At 43.5% G+C, this 27,545-nt stretch overlaps 1 protein-coding gene across 3 annotated transcripts in view; it reads left to right on the forward strand.

Moving 5' to 3' along the window:
• PAPSS2 (3'-phosphoadenosine 5'-phosphosulfate synthase 2) overlaps positions 1-27,545 on the forward strand; it is a 98,487-nt gene that overhangs the window by 30,048 nt on the left and 40,894 nt on the right. For all 3 annotated transcript variants that reach the window (XM_029609804.1, XM_029609806.1, XM_029609807.1), the window contains exons 2-3: positions 18,554-18,671; positions 21,352-21,587. In XM_029609804.1, the coding sequence (XP_029465664.1) occupies positions 18,554-18,671; positions 21,352-21,587 (354 nt within the window). The remainder of the gene's footprint in view (positions 1-18,553; positions 18,672-21,351; positions 21,588-27,545) is intronic.

Consider the following 27,545-nt stretch of genomic DNA (forward strand, 5'->3'; position numbering starts at 1 on the left):
AAGTAGTCCAAGTGCCTGTAATTAAAAACTCACCTGAGCTAAAAGATTCCAATTTATCCCTATCAATTAAAAAGCAGAACGAAAAAACAAACTAAAAACACACTTTGAAATGTTTGTATGCTAATGCCAGAAGTCTAAGAAATAAGATGGGAGAAATAGAATGTATAGCAGTGAATGATGACATAGATTTAATTGAAATCTCAGAGACATGGTGGAAGGAGGATAACCAATGGGACAGTGCTATACCAGGGTGCAAATTATATTGCAATGTCAGAGAGGAGCATCTGGGAGGCGGTGTGGCGCTTTATGTCTGGGATGGCATAGAGTCCAACAAGATAAAGATCCTGCATGAGTCAAAATGCACAATCGAATCTTTATGGGTAGGAATCCCTTGTGTGTTGGGGAGGAGTATAGTGATAGGAGTATACTACCGTCCACCTGGCCAAGATGGTGAGACAGACAGTGAAATGCTAAGAGAAATTAGGGAAGCTAATCAAATTGTTGTGTAGTAATAATGGGAGATTTAAATTACCTAGGAAAAAACGTTGTAACCCAAGTTTTAACTAAACAGGTATCAAGCATTCATATTTTTAGCTTAGGGACCTTCATACCATCCACAGTGCTGCAAGTTAATACTTGTGTTCTGCACTTTAATGGACCATGTTTAATCATAGATCCATGAGTCCATTCAATGAACAAAATCATTTTTGCATTTTTGATTAATATAAAAGCAACGAGGTTACTTCCCTCTTTATTTTCAGCTCAGCCGGAGTCAGGGGTCCGACATGCACGTTTCACGGTCCGCTGCTTCAGGGATGTTAATGGCTGACTTGTGTGGCTCGGCGTTCTTGGCCGCAAAGTTGCTGCGGGAACAAACTTCGTTTAAGTCATTCATAGAGGTCCCAGTCAATCATTTCTAAAAAGGTAAAATACTCACTAAATATTTCAAACGGGGTTTTGCAGAAAACTCAATCGCTAAAGCATTTAGAAAATGTGCACTTCACGGTCAGTGGGGAATGCCAGTACTTACCAGGCCTATCTTCACATACAGGTTCGGCATGTCAGCAACTATAAAGGTGAACTAACCTTACTTTTATAGGTAGGTTGCCTAATCACTACCGATGCAATGAATTGTCAGTGATTTCACCAGAAAATCATAGAAAATGGTGCCACTCAATCTCCTTATTGAGACCACCTGGAGTTACCGAGTTCAGCAGGAAAATCCACTTTTGCTCACATTGCCGTAGTAATAGGACCCTATCACCACCCCTCCACTGTGGTTTAACTATTTCCAAGATCGTCCACTTAATGTCCTCAAAGTCATGGTTATACTCCTTAAAGTGGGCAACCAAGGGTTCCTCTGTTCTATCGGTATTCAGGCAGGATTTATGTTCAGCAAGCCGAAGTCAAGTTGTTAATACATTTTGTTTGTTTGCTTATTTTGTTCACATCGCTCTGGGCGATTGTTTCAATCTGTAAAGCAATTCACAAATGCTGTTAAATAAATAAAGTTCGGTCCTGTCAGATAAATCTGATTGATTTTTTTTGATTGGGTGACTAAAGAATTGAATCAAGGAAGAGCATTTGATGTGATTTACTTGGATTTCAGCAAAGCTTTTGATACGGTCCCGCATGAGAGACCAATGAATAAAATGAGAAGCTTGCATGTGGGAGCCAAGATGGTGGAGTAGATTACTAACTGGTTGATTGACAGGAGACAAAATATAATGGTAAATGGAACCTGCTCTGATGAGAGGAAAGTGTTAAGTGGAGTGCCTCAGGGATCAGTTTTAGAACCGGTTCTGTTCAATACCTTTGTGAGTGACATTGCAGAGGGGTTAGAAGGAAAAGTTTGCCTTTTTGTGGATGATACTCTGATCTGCAACAGAGAGATCATGCCTGAATGAGTAGAGAGAATGAAAAGTGATTTAAGAAAACTTGAAGAGCGGTTGAAGATTTGGCAGCTGCTATTCACTGCCAAGAAGTGCAGAATTATGCACCTGGATTGCAGCAATCCAAAAGAGCTGTAAGTGATGGAGGGCAAAAGACTGATGTGTGCACAGACCAGGAGGGACCTTAGGGTGATTGTGTCTGACAATCTGGAGGCAGTGAAGCAATGTGATAAGGCGGTAGCTAAAGCCAGAAAGATGTTGGGTTGCATAGAGAGAGGTATAACTAGCAGGAAAAGAAGAGGTGTTAATGCCTTTGTACAGGTCTTTGGTGAGGCCTCACCTGGAGTACTGTGTTCAGTTCTGGAGACCATATCTCCAAAACGATAGAGACCAGTTTGAAGTGGTCCAGAGAAGGGTGACCAAAATGATGTGGGATCTGTATCAGAAGACCTATGGAGAGAGGCTGAAGGATGTAAATAAATATATCCTGTAGGAGAGGAGATGCAGGGGAGATATGATACATTCCTTCAGATATCTGACATGAAGAATTAACAATTCATAAACTTCAAACATTTTTTGTTGGAAAGGAAAAGGTGGAACTAGGAGTCATGATATGAAACTCCAGGGGGGGATGACTCGGAACCAATATCAGAACAGGGGGTGAAGACAAAACAGTAAATGAATTCAAAAGGGCATGGAACAAACATTGCACATCCATTCAGGCTTGAGGTTGAAAAAGAAGGGGGTAGTATGTAACATTTCTGCATGGGAGTAACCTGCATGGAGCAACAGTTTCCACCCTTAACAGAATTCATGGGAATAACCTGTATGGCATGGCAGTTACTACTGTAAGCAAATTGCTGGGCAGACTGGAATGACATTTGGTCTTTAGCTCCCATCATTACTGTGTTAATATGTTACTATGTAATATTAAGGTGACTGAAAATCATTAAACTACCACTGTTCTAGGAAGAAGGCCTTAGTAAATGGAAGCTGGTGCTTACCTGTCTGTCCCAGTTGAAATGCTGCTTGTTTCAGCTAACTAGAATGTTACCATCGGTCTGCTGAGAACTCTTCTTGTTATATTCTCGGAAGAAGATCCAGTGGTTGGGGATGGAGGGGGGCTAGATAAGCAGAAGAAACAAGTATAGAAAGCATGGCTATGCCATGATTGGAGGCTGCTTTGAAAAGCAATCCAGTTCAGCAGCTTGCTCCAAAATTAGGGAAACCCAGAATAAATACCTTGAAACGAACCCAGAATAAATACCTTGAAACGAAAATGACATGAAAAATAAAAATCAGTGCACATCCCTTTAAATAATCCTAACTTAATTACCATAGGCAGGTATCACTTGTGCAGGTCTGACAGGTCCCAGGATATTTGTGTTTGCTCTGTGGCATATCAACCTGCAGCTTGGGATATTGAGCATACAAAGGGCCGGATTTTAAAAGCCCTACGTGCGCCGGGCCTATTTTAAAAACGCCCGGTGACGCACGTAAAGCCCCGGGATGTGTGTAAGTCCCGGGGCTTTGCTAAAGGGGCGGTCCAAGGGCGGGGCCAGAGGCCTCCGACACAGCAGCCATTGTTGCTGTGTCAAAGGATCGCATGCCGGCAGGCTGCCAGCACTCGCAACTTGCGCCTGCCCAGAGGCAGAGGCTCCTGACTTGCCTGCCTACCTGCCTGCCGCCTGCCTCAAAGACCACAGCCTGTTCCTGACCTGCCTGCCTGTCTGCCGCTTGCCTCAAGACCTCAGCCTACCTTTGACCTCGTCTGACCTCTGGTACCTGACCTCTGCTTTGCTGACCACTCCTCAGACTGACCTCTGGACATTGACCTTTGCCTGCCTGACCTCATCTCCAGATTCTGGCTCTGTTTCCCCCCTTTGTCATCTCCAACCCCCGTTCTGGTTCTCCCTGTTCCAACCAGCAACCACCTTTGAACCCGATCACGCTCCCCCTGTCTCTGTGGGCACGCCGGACTTTCACTTTCTTAGGAGACCCTGCGAGGCCTAAGTCCACGCGGCCCGGGTCCCTACGGGCTCCTCCCCGGGACCTCGGGCTTCCAGTGGTGAAGCTCTTCCCAGCCTCTGTCTCCTCCAGTGCTCCACCCCCTAGGGGGCAGTTACCTCCTGTTCTCTTTTAGGAGGCGTTCCATCTCTGCCCCAGGACAAGGGTCCACCCCCAAGCGCAACAATTACTTTGCCAAGAACATTTAAGTTAAAAAAAACAACAACATGATATTGATGGGTGACAATACAAAATAGTCTTCTTTAGGGTGATTTTATGATCTTCATGAGACAGTAATGTCCTCAACCTTTGACTGAGCATTGTAATCCCTATCAACTATTTTTTCTACCTGCCAGTTAATTTTTTTCTAAGCAGGAGAGAAAGAGAGAATAGATTGGTTAGCAGGCAGGCAACTGTTACACACAACATCTGGATAAATCAATAAAAAATGTGCTGGTATTGTGTCAAAAAGTAGAAAACTGCATGTGGTGAAATAAAGATTTTATTTTCATGAATATGACTGCAGCTTTGTTTCCGGTTCCCCTCTCCTAAACTGCCTTGTTTTTATGTCTTGCATAGTATAAAATTAATATTTGCTCTGCTTCATTTTTGTCTCTACAAAAGAACTAGGACTTTATCCATCTCTGAATTATTTCTCATCTGTAAAGAATAAAAACTGAAAACAAGGAGTCTGTTTTCTTAGAGAAGATTCAAACAGAAGGTTCTTACAGAGGATAAGCCCTTTCCTGGTAGATTGTTTAAATCAGCAGCTTTGCCAAGGCTTGCTTTCTTGATGTTTGCTACTAGCACGATGCCAGTCTTAGCTTGTTTATAGCTGTAAATGTTCCACTTCTGATCTCCTTAATGAGTTTCAAGATTCACAGCCAGAGCAACATGGAAGACGTCAGCAGAGAAAGACCACTTGGTCCATCATTCTCTCCATTCATACCTGCTTACTGTGTTGCCACAGATCATACTTGATTTCTGGTCTTCTTCGTCCATTGTCCTCACAGTAAGATCCCTTTGAATCCATCCCAGGTCGGATTGAATTCTGTCAGTGTTTTGGCTCCTCCACCACCTCCACTTGACATCTGCTCCAGGTACCCATCGCCTCCTCAGTGAAAAAGTATTTTCTCGCATTGCTTTTGAGCTTGTTTCCCTTTCTTCTCACTTTCTATTAAAAAAAAATGCTTCTTTCTGGTACCTTGTCGAAGCCTGCTAGATATTTGAATGTGTGCATGTTTCTCCCCGCTCTTTCCTTTCTGCTAGGAAGTACCTATTTAGTTCTTCAGTTTCTCTGTGTGAGGCTTATAGTCAGCCATTTCCCGAAGAAAGGTCAAACCAGGTGAAGTCCTTTCAATCTTCTGGCCCAGTAGGTATATACTTTTTGGTTCTGTCTTTTCATAATGCTCTTGCACGAGCTTCTGTCTACGTGACTAAACAGCCATGGAGTAGCTACGCAATGCAGAGAGTGGGGGGAATGAATGACACTCTTATGGCTCTGTATTTCAATCCAGTACACTCTGTATGAGTGAATTAACAAAATGTGAAAAGAAAACCAAGCTCCCCTCCCTCTCAAATGCACACACCTAATAAAAATTTGTTAAGTGGTCAGATCCTAGACTACCTAGAAATTCTTATGTTCTGAACAAGTCTATCTGGGAAACCAGGTTTAGCAAAACAAATATTGTTCAGTAAAGTGGCTGCTTGGGGGTTGTTTTCCTGGAATAACAGCTGTAAAATGGCTGCTTTCCAAAAGTAGTCATTCAACAAATGGCTTACAGCTCACAAGCAAGCAGTGTGCTTATCTTGTTTGTCTGTACTTAAAAATGATCATTTGAACTTTGTACAAGTATTCTACGGCTCATGTCCTCTGGTTCCCTAGTGCAAATCTTTTAAAAAAAAAATCTTTAAAAAAAAAAGGAAGTTTTCACTTTTTTGCTTTTATTTTTCCCACCTGAAGCAGTTCTATGACCAGATGTGTGAGAGGTTCTTAACTTACTTTTTCCTTGAAGCTCATCAACTAGTGCTCATACCAGAACCTCAGAATGGGGAGTAAAAACTCCTCATTTACTGCCTTCCAACAGTGGCCAATCCAGGTCACAAGCAACTAGCAGGATCCCAAAAGATCAATAGATTCCTTACTGCTTATCCCAGGTTTCCCCAAGTCCACTTTAATAATGATTTATGGACTTTTCTTCCAGAAACTTATCCAAACCTTTTTTAAACCCAGCTACACTAACAGTTTTTACCACATCCTTTGGTAACAAATTCCAGAGTTTAATTATGAGTTGAGTAAAAAAAATATTTTCTCCTACTTGTCTAAAATTTATTACCTAGTAATTTCATTGTATGTCCCCTAATCTTTGTAGTTTTTTAAAGAGTAAACAACTGATTTGCATTTATCCATTCCACTCCACTCATTATTTTATTGACCTCTATCGAATCTCCCCTCAGTCATCTCTGCTCTAAGCTGAAGAGCCCTAACCTCTTTAGCCTTGCCTCATAGGGGAAATCGTCCCATCCCCTTTATCATTTTGATCTCCTTTCTCTGTACCTTTTCTAATTCCGCTATATTTTTTGGAGATGTGATGACCATAATTGCACGCAATATTGAGATGCGGCGACCAGAATTGTACACAGTATTCAAGGTGCAGTCTCACCATGGAGCGATACAGAGGCATTATGACATTTTCTGTTTTATTCACCATTCCCTTCCTAATAATTCCTAACATTAGTAAAGACCATAATATTTCATTTAATCTCTCTGCTATGGCTTTGTCTTCCTTAGTGCCCCTTTTATCCTTTGATCATCTAATGGACCGGCTGACTCCCTCACAGGCTTTTTGCTTCAAATGTACCTGAAAAAGGGTTTATTATGAATTTGTGCTTCCACAGCAAGTTTATTTTCAAATTCTGTCTTAGCTTTCCTTAACAATGCTTTGCATCTAACTTGCTAGTGCTTATGCTGTTTCCTGTTTTCTTCATCTGGATCCTTTTTCCATTTTTTGAAAGATGTTCTTTTGGCTAGAATAGCCTCTCTCACCTCACCTTTCAATCATGCTGGCAGTCATTTTGCCTTTCTTCCTTTCTAAATGCATGAGATACATCTGGTCTGGGCTTCCAAGATATTTTTAAACAATGTCCATGACTGATGTAAACTCTTAACCTTTCAATTTTTTTCCTAGCCATTTTCCTCATTTTATCATAATCACCCTTTTGAAAGTTAAATGCTATCACGATAGATTTCCTTAGTGTCCTCCCTCCAATTATCAAGTCAAATTTTATCATGTTATAATCACTATTGCCCATTGGCTCTAACACTGTTACCTCTAATACCAAATCCTGTGTCTAAAATAGCTCCCTCTCTTGTCGATTCTTGGACCAGCTGCTCCAAGAAATAATCTTCATTAGAGTTGTGTGTTTGTGTGTTGGGGGCAGTTTCATCCACTTCATCTCTTTAACCAGTGCCACCTGATGTAATAAAACACAGGTTAAAATCTGTGCAATCTGTAGCACAACTTTCACTGATTCACTAAAAAAGCAAATTAATATGGAGTTCAGTAATCAAATGGCATGCAAATGAAACACGAATTAAAACCCTCTGGTAAATTAAAAAAAATGTTAAAACATAAGTAAAGTTTAAAAACCATACTAAAATTTCAGTTATGTAGAAAAGTGTGGTAAAAATAGGAGCAAAGTGAAACAGGTGCTGGAAATAGTTGAAAAGTGTGACCAGCTGTAAGTGCCCATCCCAGAGAGCTTGTGCTTCAATTTTACTTGTCGTGCCTTATCATAATGGGCTTGCATGCAATTTTGTATCCAAAGTGGGATGCACAGCAGCAATCTCCCATTCAAGGCAATTTTGGCAAAGCATGGCGAGTAAAATCAAAGGGGCAGATTTTAAAACCTACGTGCGCGTCCTACATTTATGCGCGCTACCCGGCATGCACAAATGTACATCCGATTTTATAACATGCGCGCGCAACTGCTCACATGTTATAAAATCCAGGGTCGGTGCGCGCAAGGGGGTGCACACTAGTGCGCCGAGCCCTAGGGGAGTTCCGATGGCTTTCCCCGTTCCCTCCGAGGTCGCTCTGAAATCTGAGCTTACCCACACCCAGACGCAGAGATGCCCAGAGCTTTTATTATTATTATTATTTATTAATTTTCGTATACTGCTTGTACTCCCATAAGAAACCATGTGGTTTACATTATAATATACTAAAACATCCATACTAAATAATAACATAAAACAAAACTAAATAACATATAATCATAAACAAAAATCACTATCAGGCCATAAACAAAACAAAAAACCAACATGAATTAACTGAGACTCATCACATTAACTACAGTAGACAGCATTTAAATCAAAATTCAACAACTTGAAAGTAACTCTTAAAACATTAGAAGGTAATTTTCAAAAGAATTTATGCATGTAAAATTACTTTTGAAGATTGCTGTTTTTTATGCACGTAACTCATTTTAAAATTCATTCTGTAGGGCTGAATTTTCAAAAGATTTTACTTGCATCAATTGGCCTTTGAAAATTGCTACAATATGATTCTTTTACGCGGGTAACGCCTTTGAAAATTCACTCCTTTTGAATAACCAGGATTTCACTAGTTTCCAGAACTTCATAAAATTCCATTCTTTTCGAATGTCAAGAGACAAGACATGACATAGAAGCTTGATAACTAAATGAAGTACAACGAATTCCCTCAAGTCTAGTAACTGTAGGCGAGGGAATATGTAAGATTTCAAACAGAAAAGACCACATTGACCTAAGTGGCAAATAAGGAATCAACAATTTAGAACAATATTGAGGTTGGCCTTATGAACACCATGGAATACAAGGCATAAAATTTTAAAACTGGTGCAACATCATACTTTTGCAGAGCAGGGAAAATGTGATCACATTTTCTTAAACCCAAAATTACTCTAGCTGCTGTATTCTGCAAAAGCTGCAGACGCCTCATGTAAGACAAAAGTACACCAAGATAATGAATATTACAGTAAGTGATTCTTGAATGGATAAATGCATGAACCAACAATTGTAAATCACCAAAATCCAAATATGGCCTCAAGCATCTACCTTATAAATGGCCTGTGACCGACGGCCCGCAAATGCGCAGTAGAGACCAGCTCTACCGCGCATGTGCGGGCGAGCACGTCGCTCTGAGGGAGCTTCAGAAAGAAAAAAAAATGGCGGCGTCCAGTGGCAGCAGCGGGCGGCGGCGGTGGTACCGGCAGCGGGCGGCGACGGCGGTAGCGAGCGGCAGCGGTACCGGCAGCGGGCGGCGACGGCGGTAGCGAGCGGCGGCGGTAGCGACGGCGGTAGCGGCGACGGCGGTAGCGGGCGGTAGCGAGGGAGGGAGAAGAGAGAGAGAGAGGGAGGGACGGACGGAGTGGGAGGGAGGGACGGAGGGAGAGAGTGGGAGGGAGTGACTGAGTGAGAGGGAGGGACTGGAGTGGGAGGGAGGGATTGAGTGAGGGGGGGGACTGAGTGAGAGGGATGGAGTGGGACTGAGTGAGAGGGAGAGGGGGGGACTGAGGGAGGGAGTGGGACTGGGAGAGAGAGGGAGGGAGTGGGACTGAGGGAGAGTGAGTGGGACTGAGTGAGTGAGAGGGAGGGGGGAGGGAGTGACTGAGTGGGAGGGAGGGAGTGAGTGAGGGGGAGGGGACTGAGGTAGGGAGTGGGACCTGAGGGAGGAGAGAGGTAGGGAGGGAGTGGGACTGAGGGAGAGGACGGAGGGAGTGGGTACTGAGTGAGAGTGAGTGGGACTGAGTGAGTGGAGGGAGGGAGAGAGGGGGGAGGGAGTGAGTGAGACTGAGTGGGAGGGAGGGACTGAGTGATAGGAGAGGGAGGGTGGGGAGGAGTGGGTGAGGGAGGGGGTGGTGAAGAGTGAGGGGAGAGAGAGGGGGAGGTGAGAGACAGAGGGATGTAGCCCGTTTTAACGGGCTTAACGGCTTGTCTGATATATCTTAAAAAGAAAAAAATGACTGAACCACTGAAGAGATTGGAGGTACTATAGACAACTCTGAATCTAGCTTTAGACCTAAAGCTGAAACAACCTCTTTAAATGGAATCACAATTCCAGTCATCAATGGAATAATAGTGCTTCTGACTTGGCTGCGTTCACACTGAGTGGGTAGCCAATCAGCAATTTTATCTAAGCAGCTGTTGAATTTCAATATTTCTTCAGGGTGCCTAAGGTCGAAAAAAGCCGCTACCTGAATATCGTTTGCAAACAGATAAGGAGATTATCCATAGTCTTGAATAACAGTGGATAATGGAACTAAAAAGACAATAAAAAGTAATGGAGAGAGAACTGACCCCTATGGCACACCACAAAAAAGAGATTTTCCATCTGAAGGTTTAGTGTCCCATTCTACTCTACAAGACCAATCAGTCAAATAGTGGCTGAACCACATAAGAAAAGTACGAGAAAGACCATTCTCTGCCAACTGATGGATAAGAAGCTGATGGTCAACAATTTCCAAGGCCACGCTCATGTCAATAAAAACAATGAGCGTATTCTTTCTCCCATCAGCTCTTACTCTAATATCATTAATCAGAGCTGTTAGTGCAGTCTCAATGCTATGGTCCTTCTTAAAGCCAGTCTGATAAGGATGTAAAACATTTGCTTTAATAACATTTATTAAAACACTCAAAAAAAACAATTCTTCTTAAATTTTAGACAAAAATGGTAAACTCAACACTGGTCTATAAGAATAACAGGTGGGATCCAAAGATTCATTTTTAAGCAGAGAATAAACCCTTGCCTGTTTTAACAAAACAGGAATAAAGAGAGGCATGAATTATAGGAGCAATGAAACTTGCAAAGTACGCTTGGGAAGTCGGCTCTGCATGGTCCTAGGGAACTGAGCTAGCCTCCAGTTGTTTACCAAAGTATCTTAACCAGGGAAGTCCTGGTGTCTCAAGGAAAGAACTGAAAGTTATAAGTCTGAACACTGATGTCTGGAATAAATGTATTGTTACTGCAAGTGCCCTGGCTTTGAACAGTGTGGCTCAGAAATCTGTCAGCGGGTTGTGCAAGACTTAAGCCGTAACCTGTGTCATAATCCAAAGAACAAAACTGAAATCTAACAATTGGGATAAGTCTCTGACTTCCCTGAGTCAGCACTTGCAAGAAGCACCTTTGGCAGCAATACTGCTGTGAGTGTACTGGTCTTCAACAACTTTGCACACTGAGATTTTCAGTATTAGACCATTCTGTACAAAGCTGTTCTAGCGCTGTCAAGTTTCTTGGGGAGCATTGATGGACAGCAATTTTCAAGTTGTGGTCATACAAGTTTCAGAAACAGATTTTCTTCAAGGACTTTTCTTCATTCATTGTCCCTTCTGTCCTGACCAGTCCCTGCTAATGAAAAACATCCCCCACAATTTTCACGAACTGACCTGGTTTGCCTTTCGGAGAGGTAGGATATACACTTGTCCACTCCGATCTCCGTAGCAAGTTGTCCCCGGTTAGTACACTTGCAGGGCACATTCCATGTGGGTCCTGCAAAGTTTGTCCTCTTTCAGAGTCTTTCTCTGTTGGTTATCATCCTCATAAGAACAAACAATATCCCCTTTGCCACACTTCAGATTGCAACTCTTAACAGTGTTGTCTACATCATAACTTGTCCTTGCCCTTTGATCTATGTTGGTAGAACCATTAGGAAAATTAAAACAAGAATCTCTGAACATTGTTCCTGTATACATCTGTCTAAATGTGAAGCACCTCTTGTTTCACATTGGACTACTGCCCAACATCTTATTTCTGACTTGAGATTGTCATTGAAATCCTTCGACCTTTGCCACGTGGGGGTAATTTTTCTACTAGTCTGACATGTCGTGAGCAGCGATAGATTTTTTTAATTAGGTCCCCTCTATCCAGCTGGTCTCAATAAAGAGATTGCATGGTCTATTTTTTATTGACTTCCTACCACACCCAACAGCAGCTTTGTAGTCCAGTTTTTTCAAGTCATAACCCCCTTCCCCCCTTTTTTTTCCCTCTCATTATACTCCTTGGGGCGGATTTTTAAACCCCTGTGCGCCGGCGCGCCTATTTTGCATAGGCCGCCAGCGCGCGCAGAGCCCCGGGACGCGCGTAAGTCCCGGGGCTTCCTGTCGGGGGCGTGTCGGGATGACGCGGCGTTTCGGGGGCGGCAACGTGGGCATGGTTTCGGCCCAGGGGCGTTCCGGGGGCGTGGCCGCGGCCTCTGGAACAGCCCCCTGGACCGGACCACAGAGCAGGGCAGCTGGCCGACGCACGCAAAGGTAAGGGGGGGTTTAGATAGGGCCGGGGGGGGTGGATTAGGTAGGGGAAGGGAACAGGCAGCGTGTGCTGGGCTCGGCGCGCGCAGGTTGCACAAATGTGCACCCCCTTGCGCGCGCCAACCCCGGATTTTATAAGATACGCGCGGCTACGCGCGTATCTTATAAAATCCAGCGTACTTTTGTTCGCGCCTGCTGCGCAAAAAAAAGTACACGCTCACGCAAGTATTTAAAATCTGCCCCCTTCATTGTATTTTTTCACTTTGGGGCAGATTTTAAAACCCCTGCGCACCGGCGCGCCTATTTTGCATAGGCTGCCGGCGCGCGCAGAGCCCCGGGACGCGCGTAAGTCCCGGGGCTTCCTGTCGGGGGCGTGGCAGGGGCGTGGTGGGATGATGCGGCATTTAGGGACGGGGCGCGGCATTTCGGGGGCGGCGACGTGGGCGTGGTTTCGGCCCGGGGGCGATCTGGGGGCGTGGCCGCGGCCTCCGGAACAGCCCCCGGGACCGGACCACAGAGCGGGGCAGCTGGCCGATGCGCGCAAAGTTACGCCTGCTGAAAGCAGGCGTAACTTTGCCGACAAAGGTAAGGGGGGGTTTAGATAGGGCCGGGGGGGTGGGTTAGGTAGGGGAAGGGAGGGGAAGGTGGGGGGAGGGCGAAGGAAAGTTCCCTCTGAGGCCGCTCCGAGGCCGCTCCGAAATCGGAGCGGCCTCGGAGGGAACAGGCAGTGCGCGCTGGGCTCGGCGCGCGCAGGTTGCACAAATGTGCTCCCCCTTGCACGCGCCAACCCCGGATTTTATAAGATACGCGCGGCTATGCGCGTATCTTATAAAATCCAGCATACTTTTGTTCGCGCCTGCTGCGTGAACAAAAGTACGCGCTCGCGCAAGTATTTAAAATCTGCCCCTAAATGTATATGTTTTTCCAGTGTTCTAGCAATGTTTATTCTGTACTTATTGCTTTATTTGAATGTTTTTCCTTATTTGTATATTTAGCCTTTTGTTTACAATATTTTTACATTCCATTTTATTTTCACATTCAGTTTAAACTGAGGTTCGCCTCATTGTCACACCTATTTTTATTTATTGTTCTATTCTTCTTGCTGGTTTTTTTTTTTTTTATATTGTGCCATTTATATATTTATTTCTTTACTGTATGCTTGTTCACATTCCGGTTTTTGATTTACTGCAATCTTTATACTTCCTTTGTCAATAGGATGTTATTCATTCTTAATATTTTGTCCCATCATTTCTTTTGACAATCTCTACTTTGTATCCAGTTACCAATTTGTATCCTCCTTCCTAATTGGCTGTTTAGTTTTTTGTTTCTCTGTCACCGATTGAAAATAACAGTAATTATATGTTTACTTTTGTTTATCACCAGTTTTCATTGGAGTGGTTTACATGCATCACGTTGTAACCGGATAATCACATTTTTTGTATTTTTTGCAAATTATGTTGTGAGAAGTTGATATTTTATATGTTCTTTTATATGTTTTTTGTTTACAGAATGTAATCATTTGACATTGTTTCTTCGGCCCACCCCCTTATCCCGCTTCCCCCCTCTGCCTTCTGGGGTTTCCCTCAGTTACATTAACATAATCATAGAGATCGTGTGTCGTCACCCTTTTATGTCAGTACGCATGCTCTGGTCACTTCGTTTTGGTGCGCTTTGCATCGTATTTAACTTTCAGTTGGCAACCTTATGTCTCATCACTTGTTCCATAAGGTATGTCTGCTCGATCGTGTTTGCTTTTAGGTTAACTGTACTGTATTTCACGGCATTCCCTTTAGTTCTGCCTGTTTGATTTATCTCTTCTCTTTTTTACTTTGTTTACAGATTATTAAAAATTTGCCTGGGTTTTGACCAAAATGTTTAGAGGTTCTCCTGTTTTTCTAAGATCACTGCTCGTTTAGGTTGTTTCGCCTGATGCCCTGTTTTACCCACTGTCTTCGCGTTCCATGCACCACACAATTGGAGCCGTTCATCATTTTTTGGAGCAGTTCATTCATACAATTAATTAATCAAATTTATGGTAGTTTCCCGCTTCCTTGGTTGTTTGAAGCTGCATTATTTCTTTCATTTTTATTTTTAGCACTGATTTTATTTTTGGTAATATTGTGCTGATTTTTAGTTATCTTGTTTTAACTGTAAGCAGTTCATTCTTGTGCCATCACCTGGGACATTTTTCACAGATGGTTTTGCCATGTTTCTTGCATGCTGGTTTCACTTTTGCAGATTGCTATAGGTGTCACAAATGGTTATTGCAGGTTCTTGCCATTTATTCATCTACTTTCTTTTTTTTTTTTAATTTATTCTTTATTGCTTTTTATACAATTTACAAAGAAAAACTTTGCACAGAAATTCTGAAACATATTTTCTCCCAGCATTTATACATTCACGAAAGCATCATCCATAATTTAGACCACAATCTTATTTCAGGAAAATTAGAGGGAGGAGACAGAAAATCTTGGGAGTCTATTTAAAAAGAAAAATATTTCAATTGAAATAACTTAAGATGCTAGAAAATATTTATCCTCTTCATCATCAGCTTGATTTTAATTTTTAACCCGGTTCCTCATTTGGAGAGGAGGTTACAAAAGCCCTCTTTCTAGAGTCTATAAATACCCTAAGCTGTTCTGGGGCATAAAATATATAAACATCTCAATTTAAGGTAACAATCCCTTTACAGGGGTATCTTAAAAGAAACTTGGCCCCCATTGTATTTAACTCCTGCCTCATAGAAAGAAAGGCCTCCTCCTCTCCTGCGTTATCTTCGATAAGTCTGGGAATATTTGGATCCTTTGACCCATGAAACTCTCACTCATACGTTGAAAATAGAATTTCATTAACAAACTAACATCAGTTTCAGTAATTAAAGAAACCAGTAAGGTCGCTCTCTCATAAATTTCTATAGAGGATTCCAAGATATCGGTCAGATTACTCAGATCAAGCTGTGGCTGATTACCTTCCCTATTTCTATTAAATGGGAGGAAATAGACCTTATTTATAGCTGGAATCTGATCAGATGGTATTCTCAGTGTTTCTGTCATATATTTCCTCAATGTCACTCGGGGTTGTTCCCCGATTATTTTTGGAAAATTCAAGAGTCTTAAATTCAGTCTCCTCAGTCTGTTTTCAATGAGTTCCACTCTTCTATTAACCACTTGCTTATCCTGGGTTAAAGCATGACAAACATTCTGTGTCGACTTTACTGCTGTTTGTAATTCTGTAATCTTGTTTGTATTCTCACAAATCTTAACATCATGTTCCTGGGATACTCTGTCCAACTTCTCAGACATCGAATTTAATTGCCTCGTCAGCCCTTGAAAACGTGGGCCATAAGAGGCTACCAACTCCCATAGGGATTCCAGAGTCACCAAGCCCGGTTTTATAAGGTCTATAAACGCGGAACCACCCTGTGCCCCCAAAAGATCATCCTCTGCTGCGAGCCCCCCAGACTCCACTCGAAGTAACTCACCGCCTCCACTGAAGCTTGGCAGATTAGGTGACGCGGTGTTCAGCGTTTCTGACCTTCCCCGCTCTCATCTACTTTCTTCTGATATTTTACAGACATTACTGTTTTATTATTGTTGAAGGTCGTTTGATCTCCTGCTCTGTCCCTCCCGATGCAGCCGGTGCGAAACACGGCCCGTGTCTGGGGAGTCACAGTGTTATGATAATGAACTACCTATACTGCTTTAACCTGTAAGTTATGTCTGCCTGATAACTGACTCGATTGAATAAATTCTGTTGAGATCTCCGGTCGGCCTCTTTGTGCTGTAGATGCTTTACCTCTCTCACACATCTTTTGCCTGAGTGGATTTATCCTTTTGGTGTGTTCTTTGTCCTTCACTTTGCCTGAGGGTTTTAATGGTGCCATACACCTTCTACTTCTTATTAACCATCTTAACTGTGCTCCGAGGGATAATCAAGGCCTTCACCATTTTTTTTTTTTTTTTTTTTTTTTTTTTTTATGTTTAAACATTTTTATTAAGATTTCAACAACAGATTGAGAATTACAATTGTCTGGGCGCGGTTTATTCTGCCACCGCCCCCAGCCCCACTGACAACATCCATAGCAGTTGCAACCCGGAAAACCCCATTTTTTTATACTCCTCCTTAGACCTGTGCTTGACAACTCCTTGGAGTTTATGGTTGGGTTTTTTTCTTTGAAATGTACCACCCAGCAGAGAGAACCAAATAGGAACTTCTGAATCTATCTGTCATCATCTGAATCAGTACAATTTAATACAGGTAGGGCTAATTCACTTGATGTATGCTTTTGAAGGTGATTGGTTACACCAGAGCTTTAACTGTTTAGAATTGCTACAGATGTACATTGGGGGATAAACACTTATCAGGGCAATCTAGTTCATGTTTTTATTTCTACTTCATTTTCTAAGGAATACTGGAATATATTTTTCACTTTTGTCAATTATGGGGTAGGATATGTGGATAGAACGAACACGTTTTACTTCCAGGCTATTGGGTAACAATTGGTGAACATTTCAGAAGGAGGTGTAGACTTTCTATAAGCACTGTATGTATATATGTATGTATATATATTTCATAGTCACCACTCTTACATGTACGGTACTAATCAATACAGATCTGAATTTGGAGAAAATGTTTGCGCAATGACAAGCAGTCATGTTCTCCCAGTTTTTATTATGAGGTCTTGCCAGTTCTGTTCCACTCTGTGAAACACTTTTTGTTACCATAAAATCATTTTACAGTGGGTGCCTGAGAGCCCCACAGTGTAGAGATGTGCAAACAAGTCTCAGTCAAAATCAAAGCAGGCGCATTTCAGCCTAGTTCAAGTTCTTTTTTTGATTTTGCCCAGATTCACTGGTGAAATCCATCACATTTCCCCCAATGGGAGATGGATACAATTTTAAGAAAATCCAAAAAGCTTGAGGCAAATCTGAAAAATCCACTTCAGTTTGATAGAAAATCTGAAAAAGGAGAGAGACAAAAACTGCTTCAGGTTTTTGGATTTTTCAGGTTTTTCCTCCAAAAAAGGTTCTACAAACAATTCAACGAAACAGCAAAACCTTCTCCGACTTACATAGAAACATAGAAACATAGAAGTGACGGCAGAAGAAGACCAACGGCCCATCCAGTCTGCCCAGCAAGCTACGCAGTTTATCCATTTTAATTTCCCACTTTTTTCTCCCCCTTATCAAATTGTTTCATAAACCCAGTTTGAGTAATTTTGCACATCTCTCCAGTAGTCGCTAGTGACCAGATGAGAGTAAATGGTGATAAGAACAAACAGTGGCAAGAGGTGTAAGTTCAAAACAGACAGCTGGCTTGTTACGGCGGTTACTACCCCAAACCAAATGTGCCTGATACTTCACTTTCAATGCATATCCAGCATGGCTCTCTGCTTCTACAGCAGGGGAGAAGTAAAAAAAAAACAACAAGAGCTGTACAACATAGTCTAGGTAAAACAAATAAGCATGGGTGTAGCTTGCTTATCGCGGCAGTTACTGCCCCTACTACCCCTAACTAATCAAGCTAGATATTTCACTTGCATGCAGCTCCATCACTGCTCTCTACATTAATGGTGGGGGTGGAAGGGGAATAGAACAAGGAGCTAAGAGTAACAGATAAGAATGAGAGAAAAAATGTGTGAGGCTTGCTGGGCAGACTGGATGGGCCATTCGGTCTTCTTCTGCCGTCATTTCTATGTTTCTATGTTTCTATGACAAGAGTCAGAGCTAAATTGTTCTGTGGCTGCAGAGCATATTAAAAATATTCCTTCTGAGGGTCAGTCAGTTTATTTTGGCTCAGTAAATCAAGGAGAAAAGGGCAGGGTGATTTACTGGCAAATGAGATAAGATTCCTGGAACAGACTAATTTGGCTAGTGGAAGGTACATGAGATCTAGTGACTGACCTCTCCAATCATAAGTTCCCAAGCAGTCTATTGTATGGCATTCAGCATTTTGGTGATAAAGCGAGCTATAAATTCTCAATAAAGAAACACAGTTCATATTTGCTTTATAACAGTGCTCGTCCCCATCAGTTTGCCTGTGTCTTCTGTGTGCTCATAGCAGAAAGCAAAAGAAGTCTGTGGGTGACTGCAGGTTGTAATACGCACATTTCTGCATGCACAAAAAAATGCATCCCTATTGCAGATGTATGCACGCCGGAGAGTTAACTGTTTATATCCCAGTCTTGTCAGTCACTTCCGTCCGCTTTGAGGTGGTGAACTGCTAAACTTTGCACAATAGAAAATACTTGTATTCTAGGTGGGCTTTTCAGTTGTCATTACGGAGAAGGATTTTCTGGCTCACTCTCCTGAGAATATTGTTGTGTAAATTCAAGCAAAAGATTAAAAAAAAAATGTTTTTCCCTTAGAATCAACACCGAAGATCAACGAATGTTGTTTACCAGGCCCACCATGTGAGCAGGAGTAAAAGAGGTCAAGTTGTTGGTACAAGGGGAGGATTTCGAGGCTGCACCGTATGGCTTACAGGTATTTCATTTCTTCTGACAGCAGTTCTCGAGTGTGGCTTCATAAAAGCTGACAGCTAGACTTCAGTGTAACCTGAGCTGGCATGCAGATTAAGTCAGGGCGTGGGGGGCAACTCGGAATTATCTACACTTCAGTAAAACAGAGCCATTGATTTGCCTCAGCAAGAAGAGATAAAGGTGGTAATTAGAGGTTATAAAGGGTGGTGTTACTGTACTGCAATTACCAGTTTGTTGCTAAGTGAAACAAAAAACATTAAAGGTGCAGGGGCTTTGCGTTCACTTGCACTCCTTTCTTCTAGAGTCTGCACATTTTTCCTCTTTTTCTAAAACACTTTATCATTTTTTTAATCTGAATTACCCTTATGAAAACTCTCTCTCAACAGTCATATGATAGGAACAGTAAAGTCGTATTTGATAAGCTAAAGAATGAAGCCAGGCTTGGGATAAGTGGTTGAGAACATAGAGATTGTCTGGGCAACAGAAAATAAGCTTTCCTGAAACAACGAACAGTCACCACTGAAAACTGGGTTATAATTAGGGAATACGATCTAGTAATCATCAAAATTCAAAGTGACCTTTACAGCTCAATCACAGATACAAATGTGATTTTTTTAAAAATAAACTCTGTACCTCTCATGGAAACTTTTGTCATTGCTATTAATTTTCTAGGCACAGCTGAGGCCTGCCTGAGACCCATGCATGAGGGGAGGGCACACGCAGAGACAGCACAGGACCACCATGACGGTGGCTTCTGAATATTCTTTCCATATCTGCCTCCCTTCTCTGCTGTGTGGCTCAGGCCTCGGAACAGTGCTATATGGGTAGGAGAGCTCTAGGGCTCCATGTGAATCTCGGGGTCAGGTGGGCATGAGCAGTAATATCTTTGGAGCCTTACCAGAAGTGCTGATAAATGCAAGGAGCCAGTGCTTAGCACGTCCTCTCCCAGTCAGATGGCATTGATAGAGGGTCACACTAGAGCTTCTAATGCTCCATGGGGCTGCACATGGTTTCCTTTGTAATGCTTCAGCCCAGACCTTAGGAGTAGGAGTCAGGCATGAGAGGTGCATCTGGGCTTCCTGATTAGTAATACATGCCATTATCACTGGACCATTAGGCTGGCCCCATGGTAACATTTTTATATCAAAGACTGGCAGGTTACTGGCATTGATCATTTTTGCATTAAGCATAACATATGGTATATTGCACCACTGATATCACAACACAGATTTACTGCGCCACGCATCCATTACGATATCAAGGCCAGTCTGGTATCCTGCAGAGAACCTGGCTTTGATTTCTGGGTCAGGCCTTCCTCTTCCTAAACTGGCCAGGGCTGGGGATGCTGTGGAGAGAGTCCCAGTCATCACTCAACGGTGACAGTGAGTGGTCAGATGTAGGAACAATGATTGCAGGGTTCTAGGAGGAACCCTGATTGCTTAGCCACCAGCTGAGCAATGACTGAGCCAGGTGAGTTGGAAGAGGATTATAAAACAGGAGGGAAACCCCTGGGTAGCTGCGAATGAAGGCTCCTGGGGCCATTGCCCTAGGAGAGGCTGCTTCCACTTGAGCTGGAAGTCCCAAAGAGCAGGAGGAAACTGCTGGGCCCAAACATACAAATAATGATGTCAGTGGCTGTCAGTGTACTGTGTTGTGGAATACTTGCATCTGGTAAATATTGGCTGAGGCTGGTGGTTTTATTTATTTATTTTATTTATTTATTTATTTTTTGTATACCGACATTCATGGGTACATATCATGTCAGTTTACAGGGTTTCGCAAATAACAGTTAAGATATTTGCAAATCAAAATTAACAGTCTAAAATATATCAATACATCATTTCAAATCATTATAAAATACCTTAAAGTGCAACTAAAAACAATAGTTACAAATAGTCATAAACATAAATATATAAATACATCATTTCAAATCATTATAAAATACCTTAAAGTGCAACTAAAAACAATAGTTAAAAATAGTCATAAACATAAAATCTAAAATTAACATAAATATAAAAAAATATAAAAGATAGTTATACTACTGAAAAGCTTGGTTAAACAGCCATGTTTCAATTCCTTTTTTAAAGGCTTTAATGTCAGATTCCATCCTTAGCTGTGAGGGTAGGGTGTTCCATATGTTCGGTCCGGCGATTGACAGTGCTCTTTCACGTACTGTGTTCAGATGAGCAGCTTTCAGTGAAGGTATTGGGAGGAGTCCAGTATTGGCTGATCGTGTTAATCGAGATGGTGTATGAAAATGTAGGGCTGTGTTGAGCCACTCAACCTACTCATTGTAAAGTGATTTATGAATTAAAGAAAGTGCCTTGTGCTGAAGTCTATAACTAATAGGTAGCCAATGTAGGTCTTTCAATATAGGCGTGATATGATCAGATCTTTTAGAGTTAGTTAGTAGTCACGCTGCTGAATTCTGAAGAAGTTGTAGCGGTCTTATCGTAATGGCGGGGAGCCCAAGAGAAGTGTATTACAATAGTCCAATTTCGTAAAAATAAGGGCCTGTAAAACTGTTCTAAAATCAGTTGGGTATAAAAGGGGTTTAAGTCTTTTTAAGATGTTCAATTTTAATGACTCTCCTAGCCAGGCAGTTTTTTTTTTCAGGTTTTCTCTTTGATCTCTGACTGTTATATGGCCTGGGCATACTTCATTCTTGTTTGCCTGTGTAACAGGTCTTTCTGGCGCTGGGAAGACCACCATTGGTTTTGCTCTGGAAGAATACCTGGTGTCTCACGGCATTCCGTGTTACTCACTCGATGGAGATAACATTCGCCACGGCCTGAACAAAAACCTTGGCTTCACCTCGGAAGACCGAGAGGAAAACATTCGTCGAATTGCCGAGGTGGCAAAACTGTTTGCTGATGCTGGTCTCGTGTGCATCACTAGTTTCATCTCCCCTTATGAAAAGGTAAGACCATCTGAAAGGATGCCGCTTTCTTCACAGTGCCTCAGCCTGATGCTTCAGCTTGGGTCTTGGAGTCTGAACTTGCATTTCCTGACCCCAAACTAAAGACTCTCATCACCACTGATGTACAGCAGCGACCCCATTGACAGGTCGATACAGTTATGCCGCGTTAGAAAGAGTGAGGCAGTGCCAGGCGCACCCTCATTTCCCGCATGCACAGTTCTCTTCACCTACCGCTCGATAGTCTCTTCAAATTGCATGCAAATGCATGCCGCGTCTGCGAAGCGTTAGGCGAAGGTTAGGCCCGTGCAACCCATTTTACTGTATAGAGCGCCTATACAGTATCCTGGGTGCGCGGGCCTAACGCTTCACGACCACGCTGGTATCTGTCATTTCAAATGACATTTGAAATGACAGGTACCAGGAAGTGGACAGTTATGTTCTCCGATGCTCGGCAAACTTTCCCCCAGCTCCCGCTCACCTGCCCTGGCCGCGTCCGGTCTCCGGTGCAGCCCCAGTCCTGTCCCCTCCTCCCGAAGCAAAAAAAAAAACCGAAAAAGTAGCAAGAGAGCGAGGGGAGAGACGGGCAATCCTAGGCTCGGGCCTGCTAGTCCCTTCTCCTCTCCTCCCGAAGCAGGGTGCGAAAAGCAGCCTTGCTCCGGGAGGAGGGGGGGCAGTTTAAAGCGACGAAGCGACTTACTTTTGCAGCCCCCCCCTCCGGACATCGGCGACGACCGTGGCTCCAGCCTCCAGCTGTCAGACAGACGCATCGCACGTGGGAAAGCGGCCCCTATGCGTGCAATTGGCTGCTCAAGACGTGACGTCACGACGTTTGGCGTCACGGCATGTGACGTCACGTCTTGAGCAGCCAATTGCACGCATAGGGGCCGCTTTCCCACGTGCGATGCGTCTGTCTGACAGCTGGAGGCTGGAGCCACGGTCGTCGCCGATGTCCGGAGGGGGGGGCTGCAAAAGTAAGTCGCTTCGTCGCTTTAAACTGCCCCCCCCTCCTCCCGGAGCAAGGCTGCTTTTCGCGCCCTCCTTCGGGAGGAGAGAACAAGGGACTGGCAGGCCCAAGCGTAGGATTGCCCGTCTCTCCCCTCACTCTCTTGCTACTTTTTTTTCGGGATTTTTTTTTTGCTTCGGGAGGAGGGGACAGGACTGGGGCTGCACCGGAGACCGGACGCGGCCAGGGCAGGTGAGCGGGGGCTGGGGGAAAGTTTTCTGTCTACCCTTACCCCTGCCTCTAACGCTGGGGTAAGGGTAGGCGGTAAGTTAGCAGGGTAAACGCGCGGCAAAACGGCAGGGTAAAAAAGCGATAGTCGGGGCGTGCGTTACTGTATGGGAGGGAATAGCTAATTCGCTCGTTTACATTTAATATACATGCCGCGGGCGGAAGGGGTCACCCGGGGATTTTAAGAGGCGGTAGGGATGAGATAAAGGGGATAGTGTATCGCGGGAAGGGCTAACGCGGCCGGAAAGTGAATAGAAGGCGAGTTAGGAGCAGGGTAACCGCGGTTGCACTTTACTGTATCGATCTGTGAGTTAGGAGAAGAATCATTTCCACTTAAGCCTGTTTGCTCATTTCCCTTTACCTGCTTTATGCAGTGTACACCATAGTAAAAAAAACCCAACAAAAAACGGGTTTATAAAGAATAATATCTATAAAAGCAGTAAACATATGACTTCAGTCTATTAGTTCCTCTGTCACACTGCCATAAAAATGTCTTCTTGCCCAAGGAGTTCATTTTCATTCACTGCTGAAGTACAATTCTTTGAAACGATCTCTTTTTATTGGCAGGGCAGTTTCCTCCTGCTCTTTTTGAGCAACAAGCTCAATTGGAAGCAGTCTCTACTGAGACTACGGTACCGTGAACCTTTCTTCACAACTACTCAGGAGTTTTCCCCATTTGTAGCCCTCTCCTGCCTCTCTTCTAGCCCAGCCATAGCAGAGACAGTCCTCAGCCAGGGGCAACAGGCTGCAGCTAACTCCTGAATCCAGAATGTGTGCACCCCGAGTCTGGCCACAGGGTGTCACTATTGTGCCATACCGGGACTCCCCTTTCTCCAGCCCACCCATTGCAGTACTGCCAGCCCTGACCTGGCCGGCCTCGAACATCAGTGAACACCCCCACCTCCTCAGCCAGGGATCATCTTCCCAGCCATGGAGAGCACTGGATACACTCAACCAGGGTGGGGAAAAGGTTTTCCGAGTTCCATGGAATGGGGGCCGGAAATGCCTGCAAGACCAAACTGGGCAGAGGTTACCTTAAAAAAATAAAACAGTGTCCACACAGAGGTTAGTGCTCTAAAAGGAAGAAAGTTTACTTAGAAAAATAACCAGGTTTCAGCAGATACAAAACAAAATACATAGTGAAAATAGTAGAAAGTCCAAAATCCAAAAGTCCTCAACAGTCACTCTCCAAAACAAGATCTTAAACACTATAAGTCACTTCAGGTTTAGCCCTCTGCTCCTTCTTCCAGGTTCTTTTCTCTGTTTCCTCCAGAAACAGATTACAGAGTCTCTCTAGTTCTTGTTTACAGTTCTCACAACTCAGAAGCTGACCCACAAACTCCTACCATTCTCTCCCAGTGGTCAGGCATTTCAGGTCTAAAATTCTGGACTATCCAGCGAAAGGTACTTTTCCTTCCAAAGACCATCCAAGAGCTAACTAGTCAGGCTAGGACAACTCCTTGTTGTGCCTCCCTTCCTCCCAGTTCTTTTCTCTCAACAGCTTCTGTCTCTCTCACAAAACCTCTTTAGAACCTCCTCTAGACTCCTCCTGCAGAACTCCTCCCTGTGCCTCTTGGGCAGCATGTTTTATATTCCCTTCTAATGTCCCATTCCCTTAGAGGGAAGAACCACCCTGTCACTCCCATAGCACACCTACACCCTTTGAACTCCCTTTGAACCTCCTGAAACTAGAAACACTCTGAGCACCTCTGAATGCTTAGTGAACCCTCTGCTACAGGAGGGGGTGTGCATTACAAAATGTTTCGTTTAGTTTTATTTTAATTTCTATTTTTAATTTTGTTTTGGGTTCCTTTTTTGTTTCATTTAGAATAATTTTTTTTGTAAAATTCAAATGTCATTTCCAGTATTCTCTTAACTCAAAGCAGTGCTCCCTAAATAGTGTGCACTAAATCCAATCAGTGTACACTAGCTCAAATAACACCCCCTGTTTGGAGTGGGGGAGTAGCCTAGTGGTTAGATCAGCAGGTAACAAGCCAGGGAGACCAGAGTTCAAATCCCACTGCCATTTGTTGTGACTCTGGGCAAGTCATTTCACCCTCCATTGCCTCCCATACAGACTCAGATTGTTCCCTTTCAGGGATAGGGCAATACCTCCAGTTCCTAAATGCAATCCACTTTGAAGTAACAAAAAACCAGAATATAAAATAGTTAAATAAATACTGTTCTCTAATTGGATTTAGTGCATACTAAAAAAAAGATAAAATCCAGAATTTGTTTCATGCTGTCTTTTTTATTTTAAATAAAACAACATGAAATGATATAAACAATGTCATTGACATTGTTTATGTCCTTAGAAATGAAAGTATATCACTAATATTAAGACATAGGCACTACAATATACTGCTAGCGGCCAAGTAGGGGGCCACGGCAGAATTTAGGATGAAACCAAACTTGAATCTTCCTCCTGTAGCACTGGCACAGAGCCATCTGACCAACCCCATCCAAAACACACATTTTAAAATCATTTTAGTGTATCCTCTGCTTCAACTTCTCCTGGCATGCAGGGCTCACATGGGAGTTCATGGGCCAGTACTGGATCCCTGCCCCCGGGTGCTCCTTGCACAGAGGAGAAAGAGTCAGTCTTTCAGGATCCTTAAGGTTTTTCTCCCCTGGATTTATTCTGTAGTCCAGCAAGGAAGTAAAACCACACTGTAGCTATTTATTGTTCAAAAATACAATCCTTTAATGGTCACTGATTGCAGGAGAAACAAAATCCACAGGCAACATACTATAGCCTACTGCACCATTCAGTACAGAAAATAAGTTCATTGGCCAAAAAAAAAAAAAACCAGTCTCATACAGTAGTAAACACTGCACACCCTGGGCAGATATGCTTACCTTCTAGGAAAGGAATCCTGTCCTCTGGGAAACTTCCCCTGCTATCTTTATCTCTGGAGATAGCTCTCCTTCTTTCTATCTCTTTTTAATTCTCTGCAGATTCCTTTTTTCAATCAGCAACTCTTAGGACCTTCCTTTCAGGCCGATTCAGTAAAAGTTGCGGGAGAGCCCGCTCTCCTGTGCACGCGATTCAGTATTTAAATTAGGGCCCTAGCACCTCTTTTTGGACAGGAGCGGCGGCTGTCAGTGGGTTTGACAGCCGACGATCAATTTTGCCGGCGTCGATTCTCAAACCCTCTGACAGCCATGGGTTCGGAAACTGGACACCACCAAAATTGAGCGTCCGGTTTTTAACTCGCGGGCTGATTAAAATTTTTTTTTTTTTATTATTTTTTACTTTGGGACCTCCGACTTAATATCGCCATGATATTAAGTCGGAGGGTGTACAGAAAAGCAGTTTTTACTGCTTTTCTGTACACTTTCCCGGTGCCAGCAGAAATTAATGCCCATCTTTCGGTAGGCGCTAATTTCTGAAAGTAAAATGTGCGGCTTGGCTGCACATTTTACTTAGTGAATCGCGCGGGAATAACCAATAGGGCCATCAACATGCATTTGCATGTTGCGGGCACTATTAGTTTTGGGGGGGGGGTTGGATGCGCGTTTTCGATGCGCTATTACCCCACCGGAGCGCACTGCACTGTATCGGCCTGTTTGCTAGGCTGCCTTTTCTCCGAATTCCCACAAAGGCCAATCCTTTTTCTCCAACTTCTGAAACGGATCTTCCGGATGCTTAGAAATCCTCAGCAAAAATCACTCTTGGACCCCAGGACACCACCTCCCTCATCCCAAAGACCTGGGCACCCCGAACTTGGGCCTCAAGCACCTTCTCAGCATAGGAAGCAGCCTTCAGTAGCTCTCTATTGAGAGAGGTACCCCAGCAACACGACCTCTCCCCTTGGAGGGAGAGACCCAAAGAATCTTGAACAAAGGGTTTTGTTAAATTTGTAACCCCTCCCACTGGGGAGTGTCAAACATCTTCTAAACACTCCTACTCTACCTGGACGTCACTCACTGCATGCAGAGTCTGTTCAGAGCACTGACGCAGTCTACTAAGGGGTAGTTTGGGACCTCCTTACATTAGTTAGTTCTATACATTTTAAACAGTAGCTATTTTTTCTATGGGCTTTTCATCCTCACTGTGAAACTGAAGTAATAAGCTGTGCGGTAAGCCTGCATGCTGAAATTCAGTGCACCGTTTCTTAACACACGCCCTCAAAAAAAAAATGTAACTCCTGGGGCAGTAAGCACAAAAATGTGCGCACGAACCCCAGTTAAAAAGCGTTCACCCTTTTGCATAGGCTGAGCGCACATTTTCATTTGGGCAGGATAAAGGCGTTGCTCTGATTTATGGACATGAAAGGTCTTTTATGTGCACAAAACATGATTTGTGCTTGTCTGTGTGTGCATAAATTGTGAGGCAGGACAGGTAAGAGCGAAGCCTGGAGGCGGGAGACTGCAGGGGAGGCAGTGAGAAGACGCACGACTCAAGCCCCTGCAGGGCGGCCGTCTCCTTCCCTTCTGTTGAAAACATTGCAGGCGGACAGTGACGTGAGGACTGGGGATTCCCCATCCCAAAAAGGACAAGCTCTGAGGGATCCCCCTCCCCATCCAAAAAAAAAGGGACTTGTCCTTTTCTGAAAAGACCATGGCACTGCCATTTTGGGGAGGAAGCTGCTGCCGGCAGTGTCCTGAAGGTGGGAGGGAAGGAGAAGCAGCCCCATGAGCGCTGAAACTATTTGGAGGGAGGGGGGGTGTAGAGAAGAAAAGAATCACCCCATGGGGCCATTTTAAAAACATTTTCAAGAAGG

The sequence above is a fragment of the Rhinatrema bivittatum genome, chromosome 7, assembly GCF_901001135.1.
Source record: "Rhinatrema bivittatum chromosome 7, aRhiBiv1.1, whole genome shotgun sequence".
Lineage (NCBI taxonomy): Eukaryota > Metazoa > Chordata > Amphibia > Gymnophiona > Rhinatrematidae > Rhinatrema > Rhinatrema bivittatum.